The sequence below is a fragment of the Plasmodium gaboni genome, chromosome 3 (genome assembly GCF_001602025.1).
Source record: "Plasmodium gaboni strain SY75 chromosome 3, whole genome shotgun sequence".
NCBI lineage: Eukaryota > Apicomplexa > Aconoidasida > Haemosporida > Plasmodiidae > Plasmodium > Plasmodium gaboni.
This window is the reverse complement of record NC_031483.1, coordinates 527228-539852: the sequence shown is the minus strand read 5'-3', so window position 1 is coordinate 539852 and position 12625 is coordinate 527228. Positions and strand designations below refer to the sequence as shown.

The 12625-nt window shown below is 18.6% G+C and overlaps 4 protein-coding genes across 5 annotated transcripts; 2 read left to right on the top strand and 2 right to left on the bottom strand.

Annotated features, from left to right (window-relative positions):
• Window positions 1–126: 126 nt before the first annotated feature.
• Window positions 127–1405, top strand: PGSY75_0316600 (putative formate-nitrite transporter; the record flags this gene model as incomplete). The annotated part of the gene is made up of 4 exons (XM_018784018.1): window positions 127–319; window positions 464–1068; window positions 1190–1296; window positions 1381–1405. The coding sequence occupies 4 exons, from the start codon at window positions 127–129 to the stop codon at window positions 1403–1405; spliced, it is 930 nt and encodes a 309-aa protein (XP_018643601.1).
• A 938-nt stretch (window positions 1406–2343) lies between these two features.
• On the bottom strand, window positions 2344–3729 carry PGSY75_0316500 (hypothetical protein; the record flags this gene model as incomplete). Its single annotated transcript, XM_018784017.1, has 1 exon — window positions 2344–3729. One exon carries the CDS (start codon window positions 3727–3729, stop codon window positions 2344–2346), a length of 1386 nt encoding a protein of 461 aa, XP_018643600.1.
• A 1816-nt stretch (window positions 3730–5545) lies between these two features.
• On the top strand, window positions 5546–8581 carry PGSY75_0316400 (hypothetical protein; the record flags this gene model as incomplete). The annotated part of the gene is made up of 1 exon (XM_018784016.1): window positions 5546–8581. One exon carries the CDS (start codon window positions 5546–5548, stop codon window positions 8579–8581), a length of 3036 nt encoding a protein of 1011 aa, XP_018643599.1.
• Window positions 8582–8992: 411 nt separating this feature from the next.
• Window positions 8993–11974, bottom strand: PGSY75_0316300 (putative inorganic pyrophosphatase; the record flags this gene model as incomplete). Of its 2 annotated transcripts, XM_018784015.1 has the most annotated exons (5): window positions 8993–9433; window positions 9621–9683; window positions 9824–10519; window positions 11673–11749; window positions 11929–11974. In XM_018784015.1, 5 exons carry the CDS (start codon window positions 11972–11974, stop codon window positions 8993–8995), a joined length of 1323 nt encoding a protein of 440 aa, XP_018643597.1. The 2 variants fall into 2 exon arrangements, with proteins under 2 accessions (XP_018643597.1, XP_018643598.1); XM_018784014.1 differs by lacking the exons at window positions 11673–11749; window positions 11929–11974 and having other exon boundaries at window positions 9824–10489.
• Window positions 11975–12625: the final 651 nt, after the last annotated feature.

Sequence of the window (12625 nt, the reverse complement as noted above, 5' to 3'; positions counted from 1 at the left end):
AAAAAAAAAAAAAAAAAAAAAAAAGGCCAAAACAAGAACACACATATATTATATATATATTTATATATATTATATATATATATATATATATATAATTTAATTTTATTATTTATTTTTTTAATTAAGATGCCACCAAATAATTCCAAATATGTGTTAGATCCAGTGAGCATAAAAGCTGTTTGTGGAGGGGAAGAATCATATATTAGATGTGTCGAATATGGAAAAGCAAAAGCTCATTATAGTAATATAAATTTATTGGCAAAAGCTATATTAGCTGGTATGTTTGTTGGACTTTGCGCACACGCATCAGGGATTGCAGGTTTGATTTATATATATTAAAAAATGTATGCATATCAAGTGTTCAAACATATATATATATATATATATATAATTTTTTTATTTTTTATTTTTTTTTTTTTTTTTTTATTTTTATTTATTTTATTTTTTTTTTTTGAATTTATAGGAGGATTGTTTTATTATCACAAATTAAGAGAAATCGTAGGAGCATCTATGAGTGTGTTTGTATATGGTTTTACCTTTCCTATAGCTTTTATGTGTATTATATGTACAGGTTCTGATTTGTTTACTGGTAATACTTTAGCAGTAAGTATAGCATTATATGAGAAGAAAGTAAAACTATTGGATTATTTTCGAGTAATGACTATATCATTATTTGGAAATTATGTTGGTGCTGTAGCATTTGCATTCTTTGTTTCTTATTTATCTGGAGCATTTACTTATGTTAGTGCTGTAGAAAAAAATCATTTTTTTCAATTTTTAAATGATATAGCTGAAAAAAAGGTTCACCATACATTTGTTGAATGTGTAGCTTTAGCTATAGGTTGTAACATATTTGTATGTTTGGCTGTATATTTTGTTTTAACACTAAAAGATGGTGCTGGTTATGTTTTCAGTGTATTTTTTGCTGTTTATGCTTTTGCTATAGCAGGATATGAACATATTATAGCTAATATTTACACACTGAATATTGCTTTAATGGTTAATACAAAAATTACTTTTTATCAGGCATATATAAAAAATTTATTGCCCACCTTGTTAGGAAATTACGTAAGTTTATAAAGATAAAAGGAAAAAAAAAGGAAATATGTACATATATATAAATATAAATATATATATATATATATATATTGTGTGAATTTATTTCATTTTATTTATTTTATTTTTGTAGATTGCCGGTGCAATTGTTTTGGGTTTACCATTATATTATATTTATAAAGAGCATTATTATAATTTTGAAAGATCGAAAAGAGATGGCAATGATGCTCAAATGAAAAGGTAATTCATCATAATATATGTAAGGTATATTTATGTCACATTTGAATGTTTTACTTTAATTTACTTTTATTTATTTTTTTTTAGTTTATCTATTGAATTACGCAATTGACATAATGGCATATAAATACATTTTAAACTAAAAAAGCAAGATATAAATAATAATCTACAAATAAAAAATATAACCTTCATAATATATATATATATATATATATATATTGAATAAATAAATGATTATATAATTATCTTGGGTGTTTTTATTATTAATGATTTTTTCTTGTTAATTTACGAGTGCTAATAAAAATATCTCATTATTTTATATATACTACTGTCTTTATATTTTTTTATTTAATTACAAGATTATTAAAAAATGTTGTTACAAATGAATTATTTATAATGTATATTCTATTTTTTATTTTATTAATTTTTTTTTTTTTCCCTGCATATTTTACAATAACATATATATATATATATATATATATATATATATATATATATATATATATATATATATATATATATATATGTATGTATGTATATGTGTGTATATTCATTTATCTTTTTTATGTTTATATTTTTTTTTTAAAATTTACTTATTCCTACACATTGTCATGTTGTTCATATAAATTTTATTTTAAACTATGAATTCATTCATAAAAAAAATATTTAAATATTTATATATATTTATTTATAATATGAATTAAAGGTATTGTGTTGTATTATCACAATATTGGAAATATAATGATAAAACAAACTTGTATGAACAAATAATTTATTTATTTTATTAAAACGTTGTGGCTATTATCAGTTTGAAATTGGTAGACCCACAATGAAATATCAAAAAAAAAAAAAAAATAAAAATAAAAAAATAAAAAATATAAATAAATAAATAAAAAATAAAAAATAAAAAATAAAAAAATATAAAATATAAAAAATAAAAAATATAAAATATAAATAAATAAATAAATAAATAGGAAGCATTTTAATATTATGTAATACATACATAATAACTATGTCATATATATATATATACATATATATATTTTTCCATCACGTGTTTGCGCTGATGCCTGTTTTTATATTGTTGATTACTTTCTGTGTAAGCATGTTGTGAGAATTTTTTGTGTTTTGTATAAGTTCACATATAAGAAGAATATTTTTATTATAATTATTAGTAATATCTTGTATATGTTTGATGATATTATTAATTTGGTTAATTTCTCTATTTGTTTTAATATTGAGATCTTCAACCTTTTGATATATATCTTTTACATTTTGTTGTATTAATATAGTGTTTTTTTGTTCATGATTAATTTTTTGATTCCATTTTGTTTGTTGTTGTTTTAGATTTTCTTTTGTATCTTGTATAATTTGATCATGCTGTGTATTTTTTGTAATAAGATTTTGTTTTTCATCTGATAAAGATTTAAATTTTTTCTCTATATTTTTAAGATTATTTTTTTTTTCAATATGTAATTTAATTGTATTTTCAATATGTTTATCTAATGCAGTTAATAAATCTACTAATTTTTTAATACAAGTATCAGCTATATTCATTTTATTTTTCATATCTTCATTTTTTTTTTTTTCTTCTTCAAAATGAGATAAATGTTCATGAAGAAGATCTTTTAATTCTTCATTATATTGTTGTAATTTTTCAGGTGATGGAACAATTTGATCTTCTAAATCTTCTTTTTTTTGTCTATTTCTTGAATATTGAAATAGTAATTCATTTGTTTCATTTACGATTTTATCTTTTGTTGAATTTAAAGATATTATAAGACTTTGTTGTGAATTTAATAAATTTTGATTTTTTATAATTTCTTCTTCATAATTTCTTTTAATATTCTTTTCTTTTATAATATTATTCTTTATATCTTCATGTTTTAAAATTAATTCATTTAATTCATTTTCTATTGTTTTTAATTCACTTTCTAAAATATCACATTTTTGTTTTTTTTCTTGAATACTTTTTATCTTTTCATTATTCTCATTATATAATTGATCTCGATATTTCATAAAATGTATAAATGCATTTATTAATTTTGTCATATAACTACCTACTGGTTTAAATATATAACTTAATATGTTATCTAAATTTAATATCTTATTAATCTTTTCACAATGTCGAATAAATCTTAAATTCCCAATAGCTTGGAAATGATTCTTACCATCATTACCCATTAAATCAGAACCATCAACTTTTGGCATTGGGCATATTAAACTTCCTGTATATTCTTCTATACGTATAGTCTGAATATCTTTATTTAATATATATTTTATACATATACTATATACTCCTTGTATATCTTCTGTGCTCGGGTTTTTTAATGTACTTGGATATATGTCCACACCATATTTGGTCATTTCACTCCTTATCTCTTCAAAACCAAGTCTTGGAACCATATCGTTTGAAATACTGCCCATCTTATTCATTGTGAAAAATATAAACAGTCACACTCAAATAGTATCAACAGAAAAATATATATATATATATATATATATATATATTAATATATATATATTTATATATGTATGTATTCTTTTTAAGATATTATATTACAAAATCATATATTTTAAGACATGTTATTATAATATAAAGGAGAAAACATAAATCTATCATACACTTTTTATTTTGAAATGCCAAACATTACGTAGTTCAAAATAAATTTTACACAATCATAAAATGTATATATGTTTGAATATTTTTATGTGGTAGTTTTACCTGAACAGCAATACTTTTTTTTTTTTTTTTTTTGGCTATACAGAATTATGGCTGTTCATACAATTTATTTTTCATAAACATATAAAAAAAAAAAAAAAAAATAAAAATATATATATATATATATATATATAAGAAATAAGTTATAAAAAGGTCATATTTTATAATATATATAAAATAATATATTATATGTATGTTATGTTATTTGAAAATACTTTATTAGTTTATTTAATTATATAAATATATATATATATATATATATATATAATTGCATAAAAACAGCAGACATTAATAATTAATACACAATAATTGAACATGTATATTTAAAATATGCATAACATATATAAATAATATATACATATTTTTTATTTTTTATTATTATTATTTTTTTTTTTGTTTTATTTAATAAATCATGGATAATATATTATATATATGAATAAAGGAAAGATTTATGTGTAAATTATGAAATACATTTAAAAAATATTCACACGTGTACATATATATATATATATATATATATATATATTTTTTTTTTTTTTTTTTTTTTTTAAATGTGCGTTATATGTCATTCCTTTTATCTAACATTCTTCACATTTTTATAAATAATTATACACAAATATAAATTTTCCATTTAATATTTGGAATTAAATATGAAGGTGTTTTTCTTTTTCACCTCTTTTATGAATTTTGAGAATATATATATGGCATTCGCAATAAGTTTAATTTAAATAAATGAACAATATGTCTGTCATATTATATATATATATATATATAAATATATACTAAAATTTTGTCATCGAAATATTATACATGTTCACAAATAAAGACTATAATATGTTAATATATATATATATAATTTATATGTTTTAATATTTTTATTTTTTTATCTAAGTCACACAAAAAAAAAAAAAAATAATAAAATAAAAAATAAAGATTACTATATTATTAAAATTATAAATATTGCAAATATGTAGGTTCTTTACATATTATTACACTCATATAATTATGTTTAATATATTCCTCATATATTAAATAAAACCATACACATATGATGAAATATATATATATATATATATATATATATATATATATATATTTCTTATAATATTTAATAAAAAGATGTTATTTTTTAAATTGTCATTTTATTTTATTTAATTTTTCTTATTCCTTATAAGATGTAAGATTCATTCCTTATAATATTTTTAATTTCACCTTTCATTCCTTATAATATTTAATAAAAAGATGTTATTTTTTAAATTATCATTTTATTTTATTTAATTTTTCTTATTCCTTATAAGATGTAAGAGAGGTAGAAAAAATTAAAATTATAAAAATATATTTACCAATGGCTTCAAAATTATATAAGTATATATATATATATATATATATATATATATAATATATAGTATAAATTAATATATTTATTTTTTTAATTTTTTTTTTTTTTTTTTTTGTTACAAATATGTATTGGTATATAATTATGGAATAAAGAAAAAAAAAAAAAAAAAAAATAACAGTCAGTTATATATAATGAACAAATTATATATATTTATAGGAATAATATTTATTATATTATGTTCTGACTTTAGTAATAATGTAAATGAAAACAATATATGGAAATCTCATTATTCCATTTTTTTGAAAGAAAGATTTAATAGAAACAATAATTATTATAATGAATATAATAATATAGGTAGGAAAAAAATAAAGAAAAGAAAATATATTTATCCTCCAAACCTTGGTTATATATTTCTACCTTTTAATAATAAACTTGGTCGTTCTAATACTTACAATAATGTATCAAGAAATGAATGTATAGTTGATTATATAACAAACAGAAAGATGCAAAAGGAAAATATTTTCCTTTTTCATAATGTGCAAGCAATAAATAAGAAAATGAAATTAAAATATCATGTATGTATATGTGCTGAAAATAAAAAAAGAAATAACCATGTGTTCATGGATAATAAATGGGGAGAATCTTTTCAAAATGACAAGACAGAAGGAGTAATTGATAAAAACATTCCTAGTAATTTAATTAATAATGACAATGAAAATAATCCTGAGTATGAGGGTATGCCTAACCACCTAAGCGATAGTAATTTAGAAAGTGCTCTGAAGAAAGCAGAAGAATATATTAAAGGAAAAAAAGATGATATAATAGAAAGAAGGGAAAAAGAAAAAAAGAAAAAAATTGTTGAAAAAATGAAAGGTGATGAAGATGTTTTTTCAGATAAGTTATTAGATTTAAAAATATATGATATGTTAAAATATGTATATAGAAATAATATATATAGGACATCTCATGAATTAGTAAATAATGTATGCATGTGGATGAAAAATACGTATTCTTCTTATGTAGATACTAATAAAGAAATAGAACGAAGAAAAAAAATGAAGCAAGAAAAAGATAAGGTAGAAAATAAGGAAGAAGATAAAGAAAAAGATGCAAAAGATGAAGAAAAAAAAGAGGAATTAATAAATTCAAGTGATAATCAAAGTAATACAAAACAGAACGAAACTGATATTAATTATAAAAGGGTCGATGTTAATATTGATGAAGATATAACAAAAGGAGGAAACCCCCCCAAAAAAAAGGAGAACGAAATTGAAAGTGAAATTATAGAAAAAGATATTTCAACAAATTATAGTAAAGATAGAAATGTACAGTATTTAAATACTTTTTCTTTTAATAAAAATAATGAAAAACTGAATAATGAAATGGAGAGCTTAAAATTGTATAATAAAAAAAATTTAAGTAAATATTTTTTTTCTCTCTATAAAGGAAATATATTAAAACAGTTGGTAACTGAAGGTGAGGATCTACAACAGAAGGATGAATATATGGAAAGAAAAAAAAAAAAGGATGACATAAATAAATGTGATAGTAATAATAATAATATGTTACATAATAATAATAATTTGTTAGATAATAATAATAATATGTTACATAATAATAATAATATGTTACATAATAATAATAATATGTTACATAATAATAATAATTTGTTAGATAATAATTACTTGGATAAAAGAGTAAAAGACACACTAACACAGGAATTATTTCTTTATGATGAAGAATATTATATAGATAAAGAAAGATATATGAAATCCAATGTTACTATAGAATTTAATATTTATGATACTTATAGTGATAATGTTATTTTAAATAATAAAAAAACAAATTCAACTATGTTAGAGTTCCCATTAATAGATAGTCATCATATTATTCAGAAGTGTATATTAACAATGAAAAAATTAGAAAAGGCTATATTTTATATTAAAAATAATTTATTATTTCATACATTTAACTACAATGATAACCCTACAAATAATGATGATAGAAATATTTATGATGTTATAATAAATGAAGAATGGGTTAAAATGGAATTATATTTATGTAATATATATGGTATCAATGAAAAATGGATGGGTATTACTCCTAATATGTTTGAAAATGAAGAAAAGACAAATATGTTTTTAAAAAATTATAACATGGAGAATCCTCAAAATAATATTATTACTTTAGGGGACCCAAATAATAATTCTAAAGCAGTAACTAATGACACGAATGATGAAATTATAAATAAAATAAATGATGATAAAAATGGTACCTTAAAAAAAAATACTACTCAAGTTGATAAGGGTCCTAGTAATAATAATGTAACGGATGTTTTAAATAATTCAGGGTATGTGCCATGCGCTGGTTTGAAGGATGGAAATGTTGAGAGTGACAAAAATGTTGCAAGTGACAAAAATGTTGAGAGTGACAAAAATGTTGAAAGTGACAAAAATGTTCCAAGTGACAAATATCTTTTAAGTGACAAGAATAACGAAGTGATCGAAAAGAACTCATGCGATGCAGTGGTGGATGAAGCTAGCCAAAAGAGAAGAGAAGAAATTATAAGAAAGACTGAAGAATATGAAAGGAGAAAAGAATTAGAAATAAAAAGTGATTTATTATTAAGAAAATTAGAAAACGAAATGAAATACGATCCAGATCATTACATGTGGAAAGATTTATATCCTCAATTAAGTGAGCATCATAAAAAGAAGACTGATAAATATTTTGAAAATTTAAAAAAAGAAATGAGTGAGAATAAATGTAGTAGAGGATATACAGATAATATAAAAAAGAAACAAAGTATGAAAGGATATGATATAGGTGAAAAAATTGAAGGAAGAACAAAATATTATATATGGCATGAAAATATGTTTAGTTTTTCTTTATATTTTTTTTTACGTCCATATATAAAAAAAAAACATATTCTTATAGATATAGATAATCATTTCTTTTCATTAACAATAAATAAACATAATATTATAAAGGATATTTTTAATCATCCTATAAATTCTTCAGATTCTGTTTGGTCCTTGACAGATAATGAAGATAACCTTTCTACTCAAAACCAAGTGACTGACATGCAATTTCCTGTATATGATATAACTAATATACAAGATGAGGAAATACAAAGGTTTATTAAGAGTAAATATTCTTTGGTATATAATATATATAAGGATAACAATCATAGGTATATGTGGGGGTCTATATTTAAATCATCATAGGAACGAACAAAATATTCCTTTTTTTTAGCATAAAAAAAAAAATATATGTATATATATATATATATATATATATATATATGTTGCGATTTCTTTTCTTTTTTTTTTTTTTTTCTTTTTTTTTTGTATAAGTTAACATTTTAAAGTTTTTTTTTAACACGCACATAATAAAAAAATAAATAAATGAATAAATAAATGAATAAATAAATAAATAAATAAATAAATATATAAATATATATATATATATATTGAGAACGTTTTGAATGTTTGTGCGTTTATTTATTTTTTTATATTCCTATACATATTAAGAAAACATAACGTCCCTTTTTTTTTTCTTAGCAGTTATACGTAATATGGAAAAATAAAATATATACATATATATATATATATATTTTTTTTTTTTTTTTTTTTTTTTTATGGTGTCCATATGTTGAGATCTGGCTTGTAAGAACTATCAGATTTATAGTATGTTATATTAATATCTTCCAGAAGATTATTATCGATAATTTCATCGTCAATATTATTTAATTTGTTATAATTAGATTGCACATTTTGTGTATTTGCATAATCATGTTCTTTAATATGTTCTTTAATATTCTCTTTAATATTTTCTTTAATGTGTTCTTCTTTTAATTTCTTTACATCTTGTAGAAACTCTAAATAATAATGATGTGTTTTGGTTATAAGTTCTTCACTTTCTTTTTTGTCATATAATTGTTTAGATATTAGATTTAATTTCTTTGTATCCGCCATTTTATATGATCTGAACCACTCAAGTAATAAGCTCAGAGTATGTGGATAGTATTTGTCGATGTCGCTTAACGAGTTGATATCTTCATAGTGTTTATCTTCTTTCTGTGAATATATAAAAAAATATATATAAGATATGTGAATGGACATAAAAATAATATAAATAAATATACGATAAATAAAAAATATTTTATCATTCCATAAGGGATATATATATATATATATAAAAAGGTAGATATAGTTGTTTGAAAAAAAATCATATTATTATGTAACATATTTTATTTGTTCCTACGTTTATGGCAATAATTTTCCAGTCCAGTTCTCCTTCGTCAATTAGTGTGAATGCTCCCAAAATCTTAAAAAAAAAAAAAAAAAAAAATAAAATAAAATAAAATAAAATAAAATGGTACTACATATATAAAATATATATATACATCTTTATATATATATATATATTTTTATATATATATATGTGTGTGTTATTTTTGCTGTTACCTTGACGGGTACGACTTGGCCGATTTTTAGAGAAGCACTTCCAATATCTATAATATCTAATGGATCATTATCTCCATTAAAAAATAATGGTTCGTTATTTGTTTTTGATTTGTTTTGATATATATGTTTTGGATATTCATATGTTTGTGGTAATGCTCCATAGTTCCAATAAATAGAATTATGATAGTATCTAAGTTTTCCTTTTTTTTTATCTTGTTTAATAATATTAAATTTTTCTTTTAATTGTATTTCTAATTTAATATAATTATATTTTGAAATTTCTACAATCATATTATAAGTACCATCATCATTTTTAAGATCAATATTATGCCAAGGTGATATAGAGACAAAATTATTATCATCTTTTTTTTCAAGATATGATATAAAAAAATTTTCTTCATTTATATTATTATTATATTTTAACATATAGGTTTTTTTATTATTTATAAAAATATTACTTAACTTATCATATACATTAATATTTGAAAAAATATTGGATATAATATTATTATTTTGAAAATTCAAATTAATTTTTAATTCTTTATTTGTCTCTATAAAATAATCATTCTTATTCATTTTATTATTTATGTTTACTACATTGTTACTATTATATTTATTCTCATCTGTATTGTTACTTCCTTCAACATTTATAAGTTTACTGCCCATCCTTCCTTTACTATAATCACCCAAATTTCTCTACACAAAATAAAAAAAAAAAAAATATATATATATATATTTATATATATATATATTTATATATATATATATTTATATGTATTACATAAATTCTTGTAATACTTTGAAAAAATATTTGTCCTCTTATTATCACTTAAATATATGTATATATATATATATTTTATATGTATCACACAAACTTATTGTTCACATTCAAAAATCGAAAAATGTTATTATCTCTTATTTATAAAATTATATGCAATACTTGTACTTACAAATATGTATGAATCAAAATAAATATATATAACAATGCTTCTTATAAAACATAACATGTATATTAAACATATTATATATATATAATATATTTTATTAAATTTTATAAAAGCATGCAACCAAAACATTATCCATCTCAACGAAAATAAAATAAAAAATAAAAAATAAAAAGTAAGTTATATATATATATATATATATATATATATATATATATATATTTTTTATTTATATGTTCATTTTCTTATTTTTATTCTTATATAAAAATTATAACACTCCATATGTAGTTCTATAAATTTATCGTGAGAATTATATACACGAGGTATTCACAAGCCACATAAAAATAAATTTACATGAATTCAAAATGAAAAAAAAAAAAAATACATATATATAAATGTTTATATGTTTATATGCTTATATGTATATATATTAATATGATCATAATTCTCATGTGAATATCTTAAAAAAAAAAAAAAAAAAAAAAAAATCTTTTGAAATTTCATAGTATTACATAAACGTGCGAAATATACATGAAATTATTAAGCCTCTCTAATGCGAGCAAAAATTGAAAAAAATTAAAAATTAAATGAATAAATAAATAAATATTGATATAATGAAAAGATAATATGTGTATATATATATGTAAATAATTATTCATACAAACATATATTTATTTATTTATTTATTTATTTATTTATTCATTCATATGTTTCTCATATGTAAATACAATTTGGATTAAAAAAAAAAAAAAAAAAAAAAAAGTCGTTTTATTTTAATACAAAAAAGGGAGGGAAAGCATATGATAAATAGTTACACATAATAAGTAAAAAATATATATATGCAATATATAAATATATAAAAATATATAAATATATATATTATATATATTATTATTATTTCATACTTTTACACTTTTATTAATAAAAGATCTCATCTTCATTGGAGTCATTACATTATGCTCTCGAAACATATTACTCAAACCTTTTTAAAATAAAAATGAAAAAAAAAATAATAAAATAATAAAACAATTAAAATATAAATTATTTATTTATACAAATATTACATATATATATTATATATATATAATATATACATTATAAATATATTTTATATATATACTTTTTATTTTTATTTTTATTTTATTTTTATAGTATACTTACCCATAGACATACATAAGAATATACAAAAAAAAATATATATATACATATTTTTATAACAATAAAATAAAAACAAAACAAAATAAAAAAGTTTATAATTATATAAACATTTATATTTTCATATAATTACATTGTTAACATGTAAACTAATAAAATGGTTACAGTAAGAAAAAAAAAAAAAAAAAAAAAAAAAAAAATTTATTAATTTTTTTTTTTTTTTTTTTTAAATGTGTTATATTAAATAAATTATATATTATATATACATATATAAAGTATATATTATTAATATATATACAATATATATTTATATATATGATATTTTATTTATTTATATATTTATATTTTTTTTTTTTTCTTAATAAATTCTAGTAAATAATATAACCAAAAGCACAATATGTAAAGATCAATTCCCAGTTTATCAATTTTTTATATTCTTATTTTTTTTATATTTTATATCAACACAAATATGAATAATAAATATTAAACATAAATAAATAAATAAAAATATATATATATATATATATATATATATATATATATATATATTATAATTATATATTATTTTTTTTTTTTTTTTTTTTTTTTTTTTTTTTTTTTTTATAAAAAAAAATATTTTTTTTATAATTTTATACAATAAAAAAATAGTTTTTATTTTTATGGATATAAAAAAAAAAAAATAAAAAAAAAAAAATAAAAAAAT